The following is a 23,071-nucleotide window of genomic DNA, read 5'->3' on the forward strand; positions in this document are numbered from 1 at the left end:
AATGTTTGTTGTAAGCAGAGGAATTGAATTTTCACTTTGTTCACTGAATTTTTTAATACTTCAAAAGCCATAACTGTTGAGAAATACTGGTGATATCTGTGGTGAGTGGTTTATATCCTATGCAGGCCTTTTGTTCAGTTCCACAACAATTCTGCAAATTTATGACCCTTGCCAGAGAAAAAGATCAATACCTCAGTGATGATGGAGAGAACTAAGTAAACTCCCTGCTGACCTAAAAGTATCACTTGCAAATATGAGAACAAGATCACACCCAGTTCTAAAAACTTGAAAGGATTGACAAAAGATCAGTGAACAGTTTACCCAAATTTTGAATCTCTCCGCATAAAGACTCACTAGAAATTGACAGTTTCATCTACTCCCAGTTCTGTCTTTGAGGTCAAATGGTTATCAACTCATAACTGAAAATTAACAATAGTTTGAGGCTCATTTAGGTATTAGTTGAAAATTTTAAATGGCCGGAAAAATACAAATATCCAAATGATCTTTCATGTTTTCTAGTAAAACAAGACAAGCCAGTACTTGAGGATAATGCTTAAAAACTTAGTGGAAACCCCCAGACGGCCTTGCCTGACCTAGTTAACTCCCACGGTAAAGGCACTTTAAATGGTTAGGAATTTTAAAAATCCAAGTGCTAGTACCCTTGGCAAGAACTGTCCCGTGATTTGCCTCAAAGTAATAGTCAGCTACTTTTCAACTCATGATACTGATACCTGCCGTACAGAGTGGGGTGTAATTGTGCCAATTTACAATCAAGAAGCCATCAAACCAAATGCAGCTTAATTCAGACAAAAACCTATATTGATAGCAAAAAGCAATAAAAAAAAACTGAGGACACAGACCTTGGTGAGATGCCAAATGGAAAATGGTGCTTTAAAAGGCAGTCTCTTACAATGTAAGGAATAAAGTAAAACCTCATTAGCTTGGAATTCCTGATCTGAATGATCAGGTATTCTAGACAAGATCAAGAAAAGATAGTTCAAACTATTGAATGAACTTTTACTTAAGCACTTTGGAGGTGTTCACGCCCCTTAAATGTAAGTTACATATCTATTCATTGAAGGAAGTCTAAGCAGTTGTACTGGCAGATTACTGTATTAAGCTTGAAAGTAATAAAAATGTTTTTAAAGACACTGTATGATACAGACTTTTCACTACTTCAGATTAACCTAACTGATGAACCTTCTTGGTACCTATTTGTCTCCGTTAATCTTCATTCTAAAACCAAAATTTCATGCTTTGATTTAATTCTCCCATTGACATCTTTATCTCCTTTAGAAAGCTCCTGCTCTGCATCTTTCCAAACAACTTTTTTCTTTTTTCACAGAAAAGCTGTAATTTTACTTTTATGTATGTGACTAATCCAACTGAGTCCATGATTTCTTTTCTGCAATGTGTAATACTTATGAAGGCTTCTTTTTCAAAACAAAACAATATTTCGTTCAAGATTTTGCCCCATCCATACTTTGAAGATGAGGCTTTAAGCTCACTTGAGATGTTTTTATAATCAGCTTGCCTAATAATTCTTACAGCCTTAAGCATGAAAAACCTTTGAAAACTGAAACTCTGTATAGGAATTCTAATAGCCAGTAACAAGTGTCAATTTTTATTCATTCCAAAGGCGTTAAGAGGTCCTGACAGCATTTCTGAGAGCTCCATCATGAGGGTATAGTGTTTTGTTCAGTATTACATGGCCAGTTAGTGTGACAAGGGAGACCTACTTTGGTACCCAAGGAATGGCTGGTTGTGATAATGGGCAAAAGTCAAGGTGCTGACAGGGCTGCTTCAGCACTTACAGGTTAAATGAAGGTGGGGAGGCAATAGCACCACTGCCAACGTTAAGCAACTCCACCAATCTCACTCCAAAGCAGTACAAAATATAAAAAGTTAAAAATCTTAACATACTCCCATTGTCCAGGAAATCCTGTGTCATCTGGTAAGAGGGAGGAATCTCAGCCCCATTCCCTCAGGTCCTTGTCACGTTAGCTTCTTGATAGCTTCAATCCACTCGGAACGCTCAGCCTTGCTGCTGGCCTGGATATAATAGTGGATGTCATCCTTAGTAATCACTTTGAAGAGGTTTCCCTGGACGTTCCCTTTAACCCCTAGGCAGGAAGGAAAAAAAGAAAAATCAGTGAGTGAATATCCATGTCTGCTTTCAGCTGGGAACAGCTGAAAGTCACTGAGACGGACAAAAACACATAATGAAGTATTTCTTAGTACAAGTGTGCATATATGGTTAGGAAATCCCACCAGAGGCATGCTTTCCTGTTTGCCTCCCATCCATCCCCTCTCCCTCATCTGTGCCTTAAGGCCTGCTAGTTTTATGTCTGAACGTTCTTGGAAGACCTCTTGGCCTGCCCTCCATGATAACCATAGGTCTGCAGTCTCACATCAAAAAAGTCTAGTAGGTTTATGTTAAAAGCATGGACAGATGTGGGATTTGACTGAAATTGTTTAATTTCTTTGAACCTCAATCTTCCCATCCATAAGTTGAGAATAATACTACCTTCCTTAGCTGTCTAGTGTGAAATTAGCACGATAACAGATATTAAACTGTGTTGTCAATCTTTAAACACTATTGTAAGCTATTGTTCTTAGGTGGAAGCTTATGGGCCAGTAAGCACAGAAAAGGAAGGGAAAGAATATTAAAGATGAGAACTATTTAGTTGTGTTGTTAAAACACTAAGAATACCCCACGTGCCCTTTCTCTAATTTTGAAATTGGCTTCAGAATTCACACCATTCACTGTCTCACTGAGAAAGCCCCTACTCAGGCCCCACAGCTTCGTCCATCATCAGCAGAGCATTACTGAGAGAGCAGGAGGGAGGACCCTGAAATGAGGATGGGGCCAAAGTTGCCCCTTACCAGTGGGAACGCCATTATCCTCCAGAGCTGACACCAGGGAGCCACGAAGAGAAAACCCACCCACTGGCCGGTTCTCTTCCTGCAAAGGAAAGGAGAGCTGATTAGGGACTGTGTGAAGGCACGGAACTCTTATTAAAGAGACAGAAATAACTGGGCCACATTACCTGTCTCCTGAGAAACCTGAAAGTCAAGAGGCAACAGTTAGAACCTTACATGGAACAACTGGTGCAAACTTGGGAAAAGGAGGACGTCAAGGATGGATATTGTCACTCTGTTTATTTAACTTATATGCAGAAATGCCAGATTGGATGAATCACAAGCTGGAATCAAGATTGCCAGGAGAAATATCAACAACTTCAGATACGCAGATGACACTACTCTAATGGCAAAAAGCCATTTAGAGGAATTAAAGAACCTCTTAATGAGGCTGAAAGAGGAGAGTGGCTTAAAACTGAACATTCAAAAAACTAAGATCATGGCATCTGGTCCCATCACTTCATGGCAAATAGATAGGGGAAAAGTAGAACCTGGGACAGATTTTCTTTTCTTGGGCTCCAAAATCACTGCAGACAGTGACTGCAGCCATGAAATTAAAAGATGCTTGTTCCTTGGAAGGAAAGCTATGACAAATCTAGACAGCATATTAAAAAACAGAGACATCACTTTGCAGGTCTGTATAGTCAAAGCTGTGGGCTTCCCTAGTGGCTCAGATGGTAAAGCATCTGTCTGCAATGCAGGAGACCCGGGTTTGATCCCTGGGTTGGGATGATCCCCTGGAGAAGGAAATAGCAGCCCACTCCAGTATTCTTGCCTGGAAAATTCCAAGGACCGTGGAACCTGGTAGGCTACCATCCATGGGGTCGCAAAGAGTCGGACACAACTGAGCGACTTCACTTTCACTTTCATAGTCAAAGCTATGGTTTTTCCAGTAGTCATGAACAGATGTGAGAGTTGGACCATAAATAAGGCTGAGCACTGAAGAACTGAATCTTTTGAACTGTGGTGCTGGAGAAGACTCTTGAGAGTACCTTGGACTGCAAGGAGATCAAACCAGTCAATCCTAAAGGAAATCAATCCTAAATAATTTATTGGAAGGACTAGGCTGAAGCTGGAGCTCCAATAATTTGGCCACCTGCTGTGAAGAACTGACTTATTGGAAAAGACCCTGATGCTGGGAAAGATTGAGGGCAGGAGACGAATCAGGAGACAGAGGATGAGATAGTTTGATAGCATCACCAACTCAACGGACATGAGTTTGAGCAAACTTTGGGAGATGATGAAGGACAGGGAAAGCTTGTGTGCTGCAGTCCACGGGGTCACAAAGAGTTGGACAGGACTGAGCGACTGACCAAAAACAACAGAAGAATCATGCTCTCATCATACCACCCTCAGCCTACTAAAGAATTAGTCCGTGAGAGTCGTTTGTAACAGAAGATGAGGCTGCACTTGGACATCCCATGGCAAGTTATCTGCATGAGTGAGGAAGTTTGAGCTTCATTTCACAGCCAGTCACATCAGCACCACGCCCCTCCCTGCCCCTTAGCCCTCCCTGTGGTCTAGCAGGGTCCCCAGGGGCTCCTTCAAGCTCTCTCATGTTCTTGGCTTAGGGTTGGGTTCCTGACTGAATGCACACTCTTCATTATTTCAAAAAACAAATGAAAATCTACCAAGACAAGGCTGAACAGGCTGACTAAAAGGCCATGTTTCTGTTCTTTTGATTGGAATTAAATCAACTGAGCATGCAGTAATACTTATTATCTGAAACTCAGAATTATGGCTTAAATATTAAATGGTAAAAGAAACCTTTCAAAACATTGGTGGGGACAAGAGGATGAGGGGGCAGAATTCACGGCCTCTTTGGGTGGAAAGGGGTGGAAAGAGGCTGGAAAGCACCAGTCAGGAGTCTCTTCATCAGCTCAGCTCCCCCTTCGTAGGCACACAGCCAGCTTTGGAGGAACTGAAAGATGTGTTTCCTCCCAAAACAATGAAGATATCCACTGAGCAGGATCAACTGAGCAGGCGACGATGTGATGAAAGAAAAGAGAGGTCAGACTGGGAGGAGCAGTTTGCAACTTGTGGAAGGAAAGGCACTGTGGGTGGAAGTTATGGTAGGGAGGCTGGGAGGAAGGCTGGAGGTGGAACCACCCCAGCTCTGCTGGGGAGAGACATGTCTGGAAGCTCGACAAGGTACTCACTTTGGAAGGGTCGTAGTAATGCAGAAAAGCCGGGTCCTTCCTCAGAACAAAGCGCCGCACCTTCCAGTTTTTCCTCTTGTGCCCCTGAGGCAAAGAAAGGATGTATGGCTCGTGGGTGACAGCTTGTAGTCACATCCTCCCGCCTTCACGCCTCTAACGCCTTAGGCCTGCTTGTCTGGGACTCCTATGGGCACGGACATGTGCCGGCCCTTTGCTTTGGCTCCCTTGTGGCCACCACCGGACCCTGACTTAGCAGATGCTGCTGACAACTAGTGCCCTCTGGAGTCTCAGCCCTTCCCACCCTTTGTGGGGGTTCCTGCCTCCCCAGAGGTTCAGGACTGTCCACCTCCTCCCAGCTCCAAGGTGGGCTGTACCATACCTGCTTGGCCAGATAGCCTTGCTTCACCACAGTGCCACTTAACTCCATGGTGCTGAGACTGATTTCTTCCTTGGGACTTATCTTCTTCTTGCAGCTCTCAGCCTGGTAGGAAGGAGAGACAAGGACTCTTGTTACCAACACATCCCAGCTCCAGGCTGGGGAAGCTCCCACAGGGGAAAGGAAACTCCCACTCCACCTGGGGGTGAAGCTGTACCCCCTCCCCGAGCCCTAGGCCTCTCCCCGCTGACCGTGGACCCTTGGCCCACACTTTGTGGCCTCTTCCTCTCTGCTCCCATGCCAAGAGGAACCCAGGCCCTCACTTACGAATGTGTACAGGGCCGTGGAGTCATCCAGGAACTGCTCAGACAGATCCCCCGAGCGAATGGCTCCCATGCTTCGGGTGCCTACTGGCCGAAGGAAGTTCTCCTCCATGAGCACCGAGGCCAGCGTCACAGCCTCCAGACGGCTGGCTGCAAAGCCGTTAGAGAGGAGCCAGTCCACCAGGGAGGAGCCTGCAGCGGGGCAAGAGCAGCACCCGTCAAAACGACAGGCTCCAGACCAGCTTCCTCAGGGGTGCCTGGCTGTGACCTCATTGACCTTGACCCCTGCCTGGGGCAGCCTTGGAACAGCCTTGGGGCTCGGCCCTGGAGCAGACCAAACACCAACCCTGCTGCCCAGAGCTGTGGCCACACCCACCTCTCAGGCTGGCCCGTTGGCTGCCAGGCAACTCAGGGCTCACCACTGAGTCCCAGGTCACCAGTCCCTGGCCCAGCCCCGGGGGTGGGGTAGGGGTCAGGGGCTCACCTATGAAGGTCTTTTTGTAGGTGCTTCCCTGCTCCATGTTGGGGCTTGGTCGGATTCCGCAGCTACTGTCGCGCATCTTGTCCACGATGCGACTACACGGAAAGAAGGCAAAAGAGAGGAGACCCTCGTCACATTGACAGGAATGAGGGTGGGTCCATGAGCCACTGCTGAGGGTATAAAGCACGTGGCAAGTGGCATAATACACATCGCGGAGAAAGAGGGGTATTCTGTTATGCATCAGAATTTGAGAGGTGGGATTGGGGAACATTTCTTCTTGTTCATCTAAATGTTCTAATACTTCTATGCTAGACAGGTATTCTGTCTAGCATAGAAGTATTAATTAAGTCACAGCTTAATTTAAAAACAAAAGAATTATCTATGATCTGCTGTATAAAGTCCAAACTCCTCCAGCTACTTCTCAAAAGTCACCCATCACTTGAACCCACTTTCATCTGCTGTTGGTCCTCCCTGCACTCACCATGGGTTAGCCACGCCCTGGGCACATATGATGCTTTCGAACTGTGGGGCTGGAGAAGACTCTTGAGAGTCCCTCGGACAGCAAGGAGACCAAACCAGGCAATTCTAAAGGAAATCAACCCTGAATATTCATTGGAAGGACTGATGCTGAAGCTCTAGCACTTTGGCCACCTGATACAAAGAGCTGACTCACTGGAAAAGACCTTGATGCTGGGAAAGACTGAGGGGAAGGAGAAGAGGGCAACAGGGGATGAGATGGTTGGATGGCATCACTGATACATGAACTAGGGCAAACTCTAGGAGATGGCGAGGAACAGGGCGGCCTGCAGTCCATGGGGTCGCAAAGAGTCAGATGCGACTTAGCGACTGAACAACAAAGATGAACAATCAAGATTCCAGAGCCTGGTATGGAGGTTTTTGGTAAGCCTGGGAAGTTCTGCTTCCTGCAAGGTTAGTGGGCATTTCCTGCAGATGCGTGGATATAACAATTTCCATGAAGGGAATTCCTTTCATCCTTCCCTACTTTATAGTATCACTGCCACCACTGACCTGCTTTCTTTCTGTTCTGTGGGACAGTCCCTGCCACCAATGGCAGACCTTTTCTTATTGTCTATGTAGGTACTTGGGCTGGAAAGCCCCTGAGATGAGACTTTGTTTATGCCCATCTGCATGAGCACCTAGAGCGATGTACGGCATGCAGCAGGCACTCAGCAACTATTTCTTAAAAGAGTGAATGGATGGATGGATGAAGAATCCCACAGAATAAGAATGCAGCTCTTAACAGAACACATGTTCTTGCCACCAGGCTGCAAACAAGACTAATGACTTGGTGAGTGGAGATTCCTGGGGAGCTGTTTTTATAGCCCTGAGCATCCCGGTTGACACTGAAGGGAGGGGGTCAAGACACTGAGGTGGGCAGGAGCAGCAGGGACCCCAAGAAGTTACCAGAGCAGGCTGGCAGGGCCACTCCCACATAGGGAAAACAATGTAAGCAGGCCCTGGAGCACAGTTGCAGCACCAGCCAGGCCTATGTAGCAGCCACAGAGGTCCACTCCCTGAGCCGAGCAGACAGCAGAGGCTGCAGCAAAGCCAGGGAGGGCGAGGGCAGGGCCGGGCACTCACTGCAAGCTGATGTGAGGGGGCAGCTTGAAGGAGTTCTTCAGCAGGTGAAGCTGTTGGACCTTCCCCGGCTGCCCCGCGTGGATGGCTCCTGTTATCTCGAAGGCCCAGGCGTCCCTCTCCTCTCGAGAACAGGCCTCCAGGAAGTACTCCGTGGATGTTTGAGTTTTCAGCTTAATGAGGAGCTGTGGGAAGAGACAGCCAGTCAGACCAGGCTGAGAGGGAGAGAGAAAGCTGGCTGGGCAGCAAAAATGACAGAACCGAAGCAGATCTGGGAGACCACGTGATCCAGTGACTGCCCAATGCCTCACCCCTCAACCGCGTCCCAGCTGCTGGGCGTTTAAAGATTCCCTTGTACACCATCAGTGACAGAGAGTTCACCACCTTGGCCCCTTTGGATAGACTAATTAGAGCAGAGTCTGCTTCCTGAGGCCTTGGTCTCTCTGCTCTCTGCTCTGCCTTCTCGATTAAGCTCACTTCTTATGAGAGTCCCTGTGCTAAAGAGGGAAACACACAGGCTTCCAGGTGAGACTGAGCTAGAGCCATAGCTACGGTCGCTTAGGCACATTATAGGACCCACTGAGCCTCTCAATGCCTTCCTCTGTCCTCTGAGGCTATTAACGCTTACCCTGAAGGAACTCAGTTCTGCTCCTTTTGATCATCTTCTTTTTTATTTATTTTTTTAAACGTATTTATTTTTAATTGAAGGATAATGGCTTTACAGTAGCTCAGTTGGTAAAGAATCTGCCTGCAATGCAGGAGACCCAGGTTCAATCCCTGGGTCACAAAGATCCCCTGGAGGAGGAGATGGCAACCCATTCCAGTATACTTGCCTGGAGAATCCCATGGACAGAGGAGCCTGGCAGGCTACAGTCTATGGGATCGCAAGAGTCGGACATGACTTAGCAACTGAACTATTGTGTTGGTTTCTGCCAACATCTACATCAATCAGCCATAGTATACCTGTGTCCCCTCCCTCTTGAACCTCCCTCCTATCTCCCTCCCCATCCCACCCCTCTAGGTTGTTACAGAGCCCCAGTCTGAGCTCCCTGAGTCATACAGCAAATTCCCCTTGGCTATTTTACATATGGTAATGTAAGTTTCCATATCACTCTCTCCATACACCCCACCCTCTCCTTCCTCAACCCCCCGTCCCGCCCCCGTGTCTGTAAGTCAGTTCTCTATGTCTACGCCTGATCTTCTTCTTGGTTGGGTCTAATCATCCCAAGTCTTTCACACATTCTTCATATAATATGGTTTAAACTTTCTCAACCAGTTCATGCCCGAATCTCCATCCATCCCAAAGTTGTACCTGAGCCAGACAGCTTGTAAGGGCATCTTCCTCCTTTTCAGCAAGACAGTGTTCTCTGTGGCCAATAATATCTGTACCAACATTTGGAACTGTTTTTCAATTAACCACTTGCTTTCATAACAAGATCATTAACTGAAAGAACCAATCTTACAATTTTCTTCCTTGACTTCTCCAAGCCTAGCCAATTTCTTGGCACTTACTGAGCCCTCAGTAAATGATTAATTCCGATTCTTTTCTGATGGTAGATGGTAAATGATTAACTCAGGTTCCTTTTAGGGTTGAGCTGCTCCTGACTTTTGGAACACGTACCCCCTGGGGGATGAAAGCCATCCTATTGAACCTGAAGTAGCAGTAACTATTCACATCTGTGTGGTACCTCCTAGGCTACAAATGTTTTGACCCACCATTACCTTCATGATCTTCACCATAGCTGTGAGCAACAGTCAGGTGTCATTACATTATCCAAGTTTATAGACGAGGAACTCAGGCTCAGAGAGGTTCAATTACCTGCCCAAGGTCACGTGCCTGGTATGTGGTGCAGCCAGGATTTGAGTCTAGGTTTTTCAGTAACTCGGCTCTTACCATGACTCATACCACCTTTGGCTAAGAGGCCAGGGAAGGGGGTGGTCCGGGGAGTGGGAGGGAGGCGCTGGGAAGAAGGGCCTTCACTTACCGGTCGGTTTTCATACTCCAGGCAGGGGCAGGTGATGGTGCAGCCATCCAGAAGGATGCGGCCCTTGGGAGGGGTCACTTTCCGACCCCCCTCGAACTTGTAGTATAGCAGCGTGTTCTGCCGAAGAATGAACCACCGTGCTTTCCAGTTGTGGACAATGTGACCCTGAGGACAGACAGGAGAGCCCTGAGGTGAGGTGGCCGAGGGGACGACCTGGTCATAGGGAGAGGAGTCTCGTTGCACAGGTGGTCAGACTGTGCCATGGGATCAACTCTCCAATAAGGAGATAACGCTCTGTCTCTCTTGCTTAGCTTAATTTTATTTTTTAATTTTGAAATAATTTTAATTAAGAGAAAAGCTGAAGACAAGCATAAAACTTTTTTACAAAAAAAAACTTTTACAAAACCATTTAAGAATTAGTTTTTAACATGATGCTCCATATATTAATATTGATGCTTCTCAATATTTTATTGTCTCCTACCAAAAAATAAAAAGTATTTCCAACATAACCACAATACAATCATCAACATTAGGAAATTTACATAAATATGTTATTTTCCTCTGTTCCATAAACTCCACTCAAGTTTCACCAATTATCCCAATAATGTCCTTAAGAGCCAAAAGATCCTGTTCCAAATTATATGTTTATTTTCATTTTCATGAAGAAATTGTGAGCTTTGGATCTCTTTGTCATCTCTTTTGAGTATGTAACAATTGGCGTTGACTTGCTAGTTCCCATTTGTTCTTTTATTCTATGGTTATAAGCCTTGAAAGAAACTGCAAAATACACAGAAGAAAAGATCCTAGGGACTTCCCTGATGGTCCAGTGGCTAAGACCGAGCTCTCAGTGTAGGAGGCGTGGGTTCCATCCCTGGTCTGGGAACTAGATCCCACACGCAGCAACTAAGAGTTCACCCACTGCAACTAAAGATCCTACATGCCTCAACGAGGACCCAGCACAGCCAAATACATAAACAAGAGAGAGATCCTATTAATACCTTGCATTTCCTTTGTCTTTTTCCCTTTTAGTTTTTTTTTAACCAAGAGCATATTACGAATAGTTTTATTTTCCAGTCTTTCTTTTGTTGACTTTGCCAAGCATCTTCTCACACCATTCAGTTCAGTTCAGTTCAGTCGCTCAGTCGTGTCCGACTCTTTGCGACCCCATGAATTGCAGCATGCCAGGCCTCCCTGTCCATCACCAACTCCCGGAGTTCACTCAGACTCAACATGTCTTTTAATGACCAACAAGTGGATCTTTGCGACCCCATGAATCGCAGCATGCCAGGCCTCCCTGTCCATCACCAACTCCCGGAGTTCACTCAGATTCAACACGTCTTTTAATGACCAACAAGTGTATGTATCATCTCCTTGCCCATCTCCTGTTGTTTGCAAGTGAGGTTTCTTTTTTTTTCTTTTAACTATTATAAACAACTCCATAATGAATATCCTTGCACATAAGTTTTGATCTGCATCTCTAATTTTTTCCCCTTAGGATATATCCCCCCTCCAAAATGTTACTAGTTGAGGGATGTGGGGAATTTGTAAAGTGAAGCCACAAATTAAGAACTCTAACCATCTTACCTAACCTGGTGTGACAGACCTAAAAGGCAGGGGAGCCTGTGGGGCTCTCAGATGGGTCATGGAGCCAGTGGACAAAACAGGCAGGTGAAGACAGAGAGTCTGTTTCTAGAACAGACCAGTGGATGGGGGAATGTCTGCTGAAGAATCAGAATGGAATAGCTTTGTACACGCTCATGAAAGTGACTTTCTTGGCATATTTCCCAGAGCAGAGCCCAATTAGGGCTGGATTCTAACCAAGAGAGATGCACTTTATTTGAATCAGAGACTGTCCGCAATTACTGGTTTCCTGACCCAGCCCTGATTCATTTCCAAGGCCCCTTCAGTTGTCACATGTGTGATGCTGCAATTCTGTTTCATGCTCAGCAGGTATGCACTGAGTGTTAGGGAACTGGAAATTGTTGAAGGGGTTGACTGTGTGAGCACTGGTCTAAGCCAAACAGAATTTACTGTGGCAACTAAGGATGGCATATATATAGGCTTTCCTGGTGGCTCAAATGGTAAAGAATCTGCCTGCAATGCAGGAGACCTGGGTTCAGTCCCTGGGTAGGGAAGATCCCCTGGAGAAGAGAATAGTTACTCACTCCAGTATTCTTGCCTGGAGAATCCCATGGACAGAGGAGCATGGCAGGCTAGACTCCATGGGGTCACAAATAGTCAAATACAACTGAGTGACTAACTCTTTCACTTTTCCATATACATACATATTTTTTTGGAATATTAAATATATATTTATACAAATATTTACACATCTATATATATTAAATATTTATATCTATATATATTTAATTGTCACCCTGCTTATTTAACTTATATGCAGAGTACATCATGAAAAATGCTGGGCTGGATGAAGCACAAGCTGGAATCAAGATTGCCAGGAGAAATATCAATAACCTCAGATATGCAGATGACACCATCCTTATGGCAGAAAGTGAAGAACTAAAGAGCCTCTTGATGAAAGTGAAAAAGTTGGCTTAAAATTCAACATTCAAAAAACTAAGATCATGGCATCTGGTCCCATCACTTCATGGCAAATAGATGGGGAAATAATGGAAACAGTGAGAGACTTTATTTTGGGGGTCTCCAAAACCACTGTAGATGGTGACTGCAGCCAAGAAATTAAAAGACACTTGCTCCTTGGAAGAAAAGCTATGACAAACCTAGACAACATATTAAAAGGCAGAGGCATCAATTTGCCAACAAAGTCCATCTAGTCAAAATGGTTTTTCCAGTAGTCATGTATGGATATGAGAGTTGGACTATACAGAAAGCTGAGTGCCAAGAATTGATGCTTTTAAACTGTGGTGTTGGAGAAGACTCTTGAGAGTCCCTTGGACTGGAGGAGATCAAACCAGTCAATCCTGAAGGAAATCAGTCCTGAATATTCATTGGAAGGACTGATGCTGAAGCTGAAGCTCCAAAACTTTGGCCACCTGATGCAAAGAGCTGACTCATTGGAAAAGACCCTGATGCTGGGAAAGACTAAAGGAAGGAGGAGAAGGGGACGACAGAGGATGAGATGGTTGGACGTTATCATCTACTCAATGGACATGAGTTTGAGTAAGCTTTGGGAGTTGGTGGTGGACAGGGAAGCCTGGTGTGCTGAAAAGAGTCAGACACGACTGAGTGACTGAACTGGAATATAATTGCTTTACAAAGTTGTGCTAATTTCTGTTGTACAATGAAGTGAATCAGCCACATGCATACATATATCCCCTTCCTCTTGAGCCTCCCTCCTACCCTAAATATGACTTTTAATAGTTAATCTGACAAGAGTTTACTAATATGTCTAAGTGTCATTACATTATATGGTACGTGAGCTGGGCCCATGAGAGGACAGATAAGTCGAGCTGAATTTTACAGTTTTGCTCTCTTCACTCTATCCTGTACCAAGAATCCACGTTACACGATGGCGGATGGCTTTTCTTGACACAAGCTGACATGTTTAAAGAAATGAAAAAGATTTGGCTCTAACTCCTCAGCAATGAGGGTCCTGTACTGCTCTCCACATGGCCCAGACTCAGGTCTCCTTGCTCGATGAGCCCCTGCTGAGGGGGTTCAAGTGCAGCATTAGCAGTAAAGGCAGTGAATGCCAGCACACAGGTGTCGCTGGTGCAGAGAGAGGAGACTGCCGTCTAAGCTGACGGCATGGGGGCCAGTGTAAGGTGAAGGAGAGGAGGCGAAATAACCTTAAAACATAGGCATCCTGGGCTGCATTATGCCCTTCTCCCAAATTCATAGTTGACGCCCCAACCACTCCCCCACCTCTACCTTGTGCTGTGCTTAGTCACAGAGTCATGCCTGACTCTTTGCAACCGCATGGACTGTAGCCTGCTAGACTCCTCTGTCCACGGGGATTCTCCAGGCAAGAACACTGGAGTGCATTGCCAGGCCCTCCTCCAGGGGATCTTCCCAACCCAGGGATTGAATGCAGGTCTCCCACATTGCAGGAGGATTCTTTACCACCTAAGCCACCAAGGAAGCCCAACAATACTGGAGTGGGTAGCCTATCCCTTCTCCAGGGGATCTTCTTGACCCAAGAATCACCACTACCTTAGAATGTGACCGTATTTGAAGAGAAGGTCTTTACGGTGATTAGGTTAAATGGGGCCATTGTGTGCGTGCTAAGTCACTTTAGTTCTTTCCAACTCTTTGCCATCCTATGGACTGTAGCCCACCAGGCTCCCCTGGGATTCTCCAGGCAAGAATACTGGAGTGGGTTGCCATGCCCTCCTCCAGGGGAATCTTCCCCATCCAGGGATTGAACCTGCTTCCCCTATGTCTCCTGCATTGGCAGATGGGTTCTTTACCACTAGCACCTCCTGGGAAGCCCAGATGAGGCCATTACTTGGGTCCTAATCCAGTCTGACTGGGGGCCTCATGAGAAGAGGAAATTTGGACATACAGATGTCAGGGAGGCCTGCACACAGAGCAAAGACCATGTGAGCACACAGCCAGAGGTGCCACGCATGGGCGAGCTGAGGAGATGGCCTAAGGAAACCAAACCTTCGACACTTTAAACCTTAGACTCCAGCCTCCAGAACTGTGAGAAAATAAATCTCTGTTGCTTAGGCGATCCCATCCATGTCTTTTGTTACAGGAGCCCTCATAAACTAAAACAACAGAGAAGAAGAAAGGGGCCTGGAGAAGTTAGGGAGAAAGGTAAAACTAACAGATGTTGAGCAGAACAAACTAATACACAGATAAGGCTACATTTCCTGGACGAAACGCTACATTTCCCAGAATTTCTGGCATGAGGGGAACAGGGAGGTGGCTAGTGGCTGCCAGGCCTGCGCATGGGGCACTGATGCGTGTTTGGCAGCCACCAAGGTGGCAGGCTAGTGGTGGAAGGACGGGGTCTTCTGACGCCCAGTCCCCAGAGTTATCAGGAACACGTCACAAACAGCATCGGCAGGATGTTTCCACTAGAGACGCCTCCTGGTGCTGTGGGGTATTTCTGTCTGGCTGCATTGTCCCTGGCTGTATGGCACTTGGTCCTCCCAAATATATCCAACTTACCCTTCTGTTCAAACTTGCTAGAGAGCACTGCATTATGAGCCACTAAGAATCCAGTCTGACAGCAAAGGAGAGCAGTCTGAGAAAGGCTGAGATGGGCTCACTTTGGAGGTAGAGCACTTGAAGCAGCTGGTGACCTCACTGTGGCCGGAGGGGAGCCCTAAAGACTTTTAAGCAGAATGATGACAAGCTTAGGTGCTCATGTTAAAAAAAAATCACCTGACTGCACTACGGCAGAACCCCTGAATTAAGTTCGGCCAGACGGGAGTGGGCAGCTCAGCTAGAGGTTCCTGTTGCTGCTGTGTCACTTCAGTCATGTCTGACTCTGTGCGACCCCATAGACGGCAGCCCACCATGCTCTCCCGTCCCTGGGATTCTCCAGGCAAGAACACTGGAGTGGGTTGCCATTTCCTCCTCCAATGCATGAAAGTGAAAAGTGAAAGTGAAGTTGCTCAGTCGTGTCCAACTCTTAGTGACCCCATGGACTGCAGCCTACAAGGCTCCTCCGTCCATGGGATTTTCCAGGCAAGAGTACTGGAGTGGGTTGCCATTGCCTTCTCCAGAGGTTCCTGTAATAACCCACAAAACAGGAAATATCCCAGCTCTACGGATAAGCTACATCATACTGAGAGGGTATAAGAGACTGACCCAAAGTCAGCAGGTAAAGGGTGTTAAAAACCAAAAATACACTGGTTATAGTGGGAAAAGAACCCAGGCCTCCCTTCACCTGGGCATCTTCTACCTTCTCCAGGCTCCTTGTCTGTAAGCAGCTGGCGGGGATCAGAGGTCATTTGGACCATGAATGGCTTAGCACCCTGTTAGGTGGAAGGAAAGTCCATAAGATGGGATGTAACCCTAGGACTGGGCTTAGAAAGCACAGAGTTTTACAGCTGGAGGACCCTTTGAAAAAGTCTATGTAATACTATGGGCTTCCCTGGTGGCTCAGATGGTAAAGAATCTAAACTCCCTAAGTCTCATAATGAGGAAACTGAGGCCTAGAAAGGTCTTGCCCAAGACCCTACAATCCTGAAGAAGCAGAGATGGTACTTACTATGGGTTGAATTATGTCCCTGCAAAAGACATGTTGAAGTCCTAAGCCGGGAGATCTGTGAGTGAGGTCTTATTTGGAAATCGGGTCTTTGCAGATGTAATCAGGTTAAGATGAAGTCATTCAGTTCAGTTCACTTCAGTTGCTCAGTCATGTCCCACTCTGTGACCCCATGGACTGCAGCACCCCAGGCTTCCCTGTCCATCACCAACTCCCAGAGCTTGCTCAAACTCATGTCCATCGAGTCGGTGATGCCATCCAACCGTCACATCCTCTGTCATCCCCTTCTCCTCCTGCCTTTGACTTTTCCCAGCATCAGGGTCTTTTCCAATGAGTCAGTTCTTCGTATCAGGTGGCCAAAGTATTGGAGCTTCAGCATCAGTCCTTCCAATGAATATTCAGGACTGATTTCCTTTAGGATTGACTAGTTTGATCTCCTTGCAGTCCAAGGGACTCTCAAGAGTCTTCTCCAACACCACAGTTCAAAAGTATCAATTCTTCAGCGCTCATCTTTCTTTATGGTCCAACTCTTACATCCATAAATGACTACTGGAAAAACCACAGCTTTGACTAGGCAGACCTTTGTTGGCAAAGTAATATCTCTGTTTTTTGATATGCTGTCTAGGTTTGTCATAGCTTTTCTTCCAAGGAGCAAGTGTCTTTTAATTTCATGGCTGCAGTCACCATCTGCGGTGATTTTGGATCCCAAGGAAATAAAATCTGTCACTGTTTCCATTATTTCCCCATCTATTTGCCATGAAGTGATGGAACCAGATGCCATGATCTTCGTTGTTTGAATGTTGAGTTTTAAGCCAGTTTTTTCACTCTTCTTTTTCACTTTCATCAAGAGGCTTTTCAGTTCTTCTTCACTTTCTGCCATAAGGGTGGTGTCACCTGCATATCTGAGGTTACTGATATTTCTCCTGGCAATCTCGATTCCAGCTTATGCTTTATCCAGCCTGGCATTTCGCATGATGTACTCTATATATAAGTTAAATAAGCAGGGTGTCAATATACAGTCTTGACGTACTCCTTTCCCAGTTTGGAACTAGTCCGTTGTTCCATGTCCGGTTCTGTTGCTTCTTGACCTGCAATCAGATTTCTCAGGAGGCAGGTAAAGTGGTCTGGTATTCCCATCTCTTGAAGAATTTTGCACAGTTTGTTGTGATCCACACAGTCAAAGGCTTTGGCATAGTCAATAAAGCAGATGTTTTTCTGGAACTCTCTTGCTTTTTCTATAATCCAATGGATTTTGGCAATTTGAGTACCAGCTGAGCCACCAGGGAAGCCCCATACTAGATTAGGATGGCCCTAAAAACACTTATATAATTGGTGTCCTTATATGAAGAGGAAATTTTGGACACTGAAAGACACATGGGGAGAAGATGGTCATGTGATGATGGAGGCAGAGATTAGAGTGAAGCATCTACAAGCCAAGGAACACAAAAGAGAGCCTGTGTGAGATAATGCATACATGCGTGTGCGCTCAATAGTGTCCAACTCTCTGCGACCCCGTGGACTGCAGCCCGCCAGGCTCCTCTGTCCAAGGGATTCTCCAGGCAAGAATACTGGAGTGGATTGCCATTTCCTATGTGAGATGACAGAAAATACATATATTTTTCTTTGCCCCCAGTTCTTGGTAGAGAGCTCCTGAACCCCTTGAAGTTTCTTGGGTGACAGGAGCATCTTTTGTGCTAATGAGGAAACTCTGGGTGGGCTTCTTGGTGAGGGCTGGCCACTGGAAAGACTGAGCCATGATTAGCAGCTTGGAATTTTTAGCCGCCCCCCCCCGCCACCATTCTCTTGAGAAAAGAAAAGAGCTGAAAGTGGCTTTGACAATTTGTCATGCTTACATGTGCCTCTATAAAATCCCAAAAATATGGGATTTGAAGAGTTTCTAGAAATTCACCCCAAGCAGAAGGTCACTGGAACCTCTGATCTGTGGTTGGTTACACAGTCAGAGCACAGGTGATAACTTGGGCTTCGGACTGGCATCTGAAGTGTGTGTGTGGCGGGTGGGGGAAGGCTGGGGAAGCAGCCTTGTGAGACTGCGCTGTTAACCCATGGGACCGGAGACTGCCTCTGGGTAGATGCGTCAGAACTGAGTTAAACTGTAGGACACACACGGGTGGTCACAGAGAATTGCTTGGTGTGGGGGGAACCTCCACACATTTGGTGACTAGGAGAGTCAGAAGTGAAGTAGTCTGTGTGAAAGTAAATGAGAGTCACAGGTGGAGAAAAACACAGCAGGTAAGAACTAAATTTTTCCTTACCTAGGAAGGAAAAATTGGTTTTTCCTTTACAGCCTGCAAATACCAGAATCAAAAGAGGCAAGGAAGGGCTCTCCCCTGCAGGCTTCGGAGGGAGCACGGTCCTGCTGACACTTCAAACAGACTTCTAGCCTTCGGAACTCCTTCTAGTCTTTTTTTCATCCAAGTAATTTTTCTTTTTCCTTTCTCGTACCATTTCTATTTTTACTCTTTGGACTATAATATGAAAAACATTTTTAACATCTGCATGACCACGTGCTACGCTAAAGTCGCTTCGGTCATGTCTGACTCTTTTTGACCCCATGGACTGTAGCACACCAGGAGCCTCCGTCCATGGGATTCTCTAGGCAAGAATACTGGAGTGGGTTGCCACGGCCTCCTCCAGCGGATCTTCCTGACACAGGGATCAAACCCACGTCTCTTACATCTCCTGCATTGGCAGAAGGGTTCTTTACCACTAGCACCACCTGGGAAGCCCTATGCTGCTGCTAAGTCACTTCAGTCGCGTCCAACTCTGTGCGACCCCATAGACGGCAGCCCACCAGTCTCTGCTGTTCCCGGGATTCTCCAGGCAAGAACACTGGAGTGGGTTGCCATTTCCTTCTCCAATGCATGAAAGTGAAAAGTGAAAGTGAAGTTGCTCAGTCGTGTCCAACTCTTCGCAACCCCATGGACTGCAACCTACCAGGCTCCTCCGTCCATGGGATTTTCCAGGCGAGAGTACTGGAGTGGGTTGCCTTAGCTTCTCAGGGAAGCCCTGTGCATAACCATAATTCACTTGTAATCATTTGTTTATTTGAGGGGACATGTAGGTAGCCTCCAGGTTTTATTCTCTATCTAAATAACACTTTATTCCTAAAGCCTTTTTAAAAAAAAAATATTATTTATTTATTTTTGGCTGTGGCGGGTCTTTGTTGTTCCATAACATGTGGGAACTTAGTTCCCCAATCAGGGATCAAACCCACATTCCCTGCATTGGAGGGCAGATCTTTCACCACTGGAGAAGTCCCATTCCTAAAGCTTTTATGGCCTTTCCTGGAGATTGAGTCCTACAGATGAAAGATCTAGATTACAGCATGTTGACATGGCCATGTCATTTTCTAAGAGTTGTAGGAGGTACAAGCCAGGCAGCCATGCCTGATGTGTTCCAGCCGCTTCTTTAAAGACAAGCAGCCCTACCCATGCAGACCTGCCCTCCTTCCTGGGCACCCTCCTTTAACACCAGGCTAAGTGAGCACCCTGCATTTTTGCCTGGAGCTTCGCTGTCTTTCTTGTCTGGGCTGGATTAAGAATCAAATCCATCTTGCCCCTGCCTGTCTCCTGCTTCACCCTCACCGGTGATGACTGTTCTGTACTCTGGGTTGCCAGCCTGGGCCCCGCCCCACTTCTGTACCGTAAACCCTCTTGAACCTGTGGAATCCCACAGTCACAGTCCTGCAACTTCCCTGGTGGACACAGGGGCTGCTGCTGCCACCCAGGAGGAAAGGGGAAATAATGGGGGATGCGGGAAAGCCTGAGTGATCAGGAGGGAGGGACTGTTGGCAGGGGCAAGGGGCCCCATTCCTCACTTTGCAGGAAAGGGTGTGGCTTCCGCTTGCCTCGGGGTCAGGCTTCCAGCTCCAACTGCTTGTCTTTGGGTTTGGCTGGACAGCTCTAGGGATTTCAGTCTAGCCCGTCTGTGGGCTTTTGGGGTCAGACGAGTTGACTGTCCTCCCTTCTCTGTACCTTGGACTCCCTAAGGGGCCACGCTATACTGGCCTGTCTGGAAGAGAACTCACCTCCTCCCCTCCCTTCAACCCTCCCTTGACTCTGCATGGTGGTGGTGGTGGTGGGAAATCACGTAAGGCAAGCCCCAGTAACGGGGATGCCCACAGGGGCCCATCTGAGAGGGTTTGTCTTCAACAGGCGCCTAGCAGGCTCAGTTATTCTACCAACCAACACCTTCAAGGAACTTTTCCTGCAGCTTCTCAGGTGAGGGAGAGAGGGACAGGGAACTTGGTGGGCAAGCCCCTGACAATCAACAATGCCCATCAAACCCCCCACCCGTCTCCCTCACCTTAGAAGCCACAGGAAAAGTTCTCCAAAGGTGCTCTCTCTGGTGTGTGGCTGCCTCCACAAACCCTGAAGGACTAATCTATCATTTTAATCCCGGTGACACGAAACAGGCGTGGAATTCTATACCTGCTTGTATCCAGTCTGACCCTTGATCCAGCACAGCCTCCTACACCTCCTCTGGCTCATAGTTTTGAGCAAACAACACACCTACCCTCCTATATCAAATAATGTGTAAAATAACATAACTATATTCCCTACTGACCTGAAAGAGACTTGGGACCTCAGGGTTGATCTGCTGGCCAGGGAAGGCCATGGGAGGGAGAGTCCCTTCACCCCTCTTCACCCATCCCCCTGCCAAAGCTGGAAACTCAGTAGAAGAGCCGGAAGGCTTATCCCCAGGTTTTATGCTCTGCTGTTAGGTTAGCATAGATGTTCAGTGTGAACATCAATGTTAAAAGAACTTTTCAAATCTAATTTCCCTCCTGTAGCTGCTTTTTCCTTCATTTTCTACCTTGGTCCCATATGCCTGGTTTTCCTCTGGACTCTTGCTTGCTGTGGGAAAAGCCGCATGTGGTGACGTGGAAGGAGTGAGGATGGAGACTGCTCAGAGACTGCTTGAATTTATGCTAGTGGGTATCTTCACCCCTCTCCTTTCCAGAATGGCTAAAACTTTTTATGCTTACCAAAGTGAAGGAAAAAACAAATTCTATTTATTTGCTATAAACTATGATAGATTCAGGGTTTCCATGGTGGTTCTGTGGTAAAGAATCCACCTGCCAATGCAGGAGATTCAGGTTTGATCCCTGGGTCAGGAAAATCCCTTGGAGTAGGAAACGGCAACCCATTCTAATATTCTCGCCTGGTAAATCCCATGGACAGAGGTTCCCAGTGGGCTGCAGTCCAGAGGGTTGCAAAAAAGTCGAAAACGACTTAGGACTAAACAGCAACAGCAATAACATGATAGATTCAACCACAAGTGAAACAGAATGATCTAAAGTACTTCAGCGTCAACTGTTCCATTTATATAATATTAATACTCATAAGGTAACCAGTCGTCCCCCAATATTTTCAACATGATCAGTAAAAACTATAGAATTTGGAAAGGCTGAACACCACATAGAAATGACATGTGACTGGATGGAAGTCTTGGAAAATAAAACTCCAGATTTGTGAAAAGAAACAATACAGCTGACCCCTAAACAACAGGGGATCCAGGGCAAAGACCCCTGAGCTGTTGAAAATTCACATGTAACTTTACAGCTGGCCCTCCGGGTTCTCTAAACAAGGGCTCAACCAACCACACAGCGACACGGGGCTCTGGGCAAGCGACCTCATCTTTCTGCCCCTCGGTTTCCTCATCTGTGATAGAGGGATAATAATACCCACCCTGCAGTGGGCAGCCTGAGTGGCTTCGATCCTGCTCCATCACCCACTGGTCCAGATCCTGAGCAAGCTACTTAGCCTCTTTGAACTTCTTTTTCCCCTTTCAGAAAGGGCGGTAAGATGGGACCACCGACCTGTCGGACTGTTGGGAGGATTAAAAGAGACAGCGTCCAAGACTGGTGCACAGCAGAGGCTTAACAAACAAAGGCTTTCTCCTTGCTCACGGGTTATTGTGAAGAATACAGGAGATGATGCATTAATCGGACGAGCTTGGGGGACTACAGAACACCCTTCTGTTGTTTTAAGACATCATAGTTAAATCCTAGGCACTTCGTATTTTAGTAAGTTGTTTTAAAGAAGCTGTCCTCCAAAGGGTAGCCGCCCGCCCGCACCCCACACGCGCTAGCCGAGCGGGATTCTCCTCCTTGCCCGTACCCCCAGCCCCTCTTTTCTAGCTAAAGCTCACCCCCAGCCACCGCCCACCCGGCTCTGTCCGCGACACGCGCGGCTCCGCCCAGAGGGTCCCCAGCCCGCCCGATCGCGGCTCAGGTAAGCCGGCGGCCGCCGCGCAGCCGCCCCGGGCCGTGTCCGGAGAGGCTCCGGCACGCTCACCCTCTTGACGAGGAAGCCCTCCTTGAGCACGCCGTCCTCCATGGCGCCGTCCCGCGCCGCCCGCTCCTCCGTTCCCGCGGCGCCCAGGAAGCGCCTCCGACCCGGCGCGGCGCCGCCCCCTGGCCCGCGCCCAGAGCCCGAGGCCGTGGGGCGTCCTGGGCAGGAAGTCAGTCCAGGTCGGGATTTCTAACGTGCTGCCCCCACCGAAGGTGCCCTGAGGTCCGTGGTTAGTCCTCCAGTTGCTGAGCCTGCCAGCCGTTCGCGTCCCGCCCCGGCTGCCGCCATCCAGGTGCCCCCTGCGCGCTGGGCGCCTCTTACCCTTCCGTCTCTCCCCATCTGCCGCCACTCCCAGCCTTAACCAGGTGCCTGCCTCGCACCCAGTACATTGCTCTCGACTAATACTTAGGGAATCAAGCTGATCGGAAAGGATTTCAAGAATCTGGAGTCATCCCTGAGCTCTATAGAAATAGGGGATGGGAGAGTGGATGAGGTGCGCCAGGTGGGAACAGGATCCTGGCCTCTGGTAGGCGCAGAGAAATGTTCCCATTAGCGAGGTCAAGGATTTAAGGAAGCAGGCACCATCTGCAGGGGCCCTCTGGCCCCATAATACCCCTCTCTGCCAAAAAGGCTGAAACTGAACTTTCCATGATTAGGGGCAAAATTTAAGGGAGAGCCAGGGAACCCAGTAATCTAGATAAATAAAAATTTAATGCAACATTCTAAAATATGTTAAGTGTTTTTGAAATTTTTAAAATAAAAAT

The 23,071-nt window shown here is 47.2% G+C and overlaps 1 protein-coding gene and 1 long non-coding RNA gene across 4 annotated transcripts; one reads left to right on the forward strand and one right to left on the reverse strand.

Moving 5' to 3' along the window:
- Positions 1–1,603: 1,603 nt before the first annotated feature.
- On the reverse strand, positions 1,604–22,769 carry PLEK2 (pleckstrin 2). Of its 3 annotated transcripts, none has more exons than XM_019969085.2 (9): positions 22,311–22,769; positions 9,846–10,010; positions 7,864–8,045; positions 6,265–6,356; positions 5,785–5,972; positions 5,461–5,562; positions 5,082–5,165; positions 2,887–2,965; positions 1,604–2,123 (listed from the first exon to the last, which is right to left on the reverse strand). In XM_019969085.2, the coding sequence occupies exons 1-9, from the start codon at positions 22,350–22,352 to the stop codon at positions 1,996–1,998; spliced, it is 1,062 nt and encodes a 353-aa protein (XP_019824644.1). In that variant the 5' UTR covers positions 22,353–22,769; the 3' UTR covers positions 1,604–1,995. The 3 variants fall into 3 exon arrangements, with proteins under 3 accessions (XP_019824644.1, XP_070653844.1, XP_070653845.1); XM_070797743.1 differs by lacking the exon at positions 22,311–22,769 and adding an exon at positions 14,946–15,231; XM_070797744.1 differs by lacking the exons at positions 9,846–10,010; positions 22,311–22,769 and adding an exon at positions 9,583–9,718.
- On the forward strand, positions 9,911–13,084 carry LOC139185342 (uncharacterized). The gene is made up of 2 exons (XR_011568967.1): positions 9,911–10,036; positions 12,247–13,084. It is a non-coding gene; the product is annotated as an uncharacterized lncRNA (long non-coding RNA).
- Positions 22,770–23,071: the final 302 nt, after the last annotated feature.

This window comes from Bos indicus, chromosome 10, assembly GCF_029378745.1.
Source record: "Bos indicus isolate NIAB-ARS_2022 breed Sahiwal x Tharparkar chromosome 10, NIAB-ARS_B.indTharparkar_mat_pri_1.0, whole genome shotgun sequence".
Classification (NCBI taxonomy): domain Eukaryota; kingdom Metazoa; phylum Chordata; class Mammalia; order Artiodactyla; family Bovidae; genus Bos; species Bos indicus.

What these genes read in the sequence shown, in the direction of transcription:
- PLEK2 (XM_019969085.2), bottom strand. Translation starts at nt 22,352, where the DNA reads ATGGAGGACGGCGTGCTCAAGGAGGGCTTCCTCGTCAAGAGG. An exon ending in AGGGCTTCCTCGTCAAGAGG is followed by an intron (nt 10,011 to 22,310) that starts GTGAGCGTGCCG and finishes GTCTGTCCTCAG; the next exon opens with GGTCACATTGTCCACAACTG. An exon ending in CCCCCTCACATCAGCTTGCA is followed by an intron (nt 6,357 to 7,863) that starts GTGAGTGCCCGG and finishes CTTTCCGTGTAG; the next exon opens with TCGCATCGTGGACAAGATGC.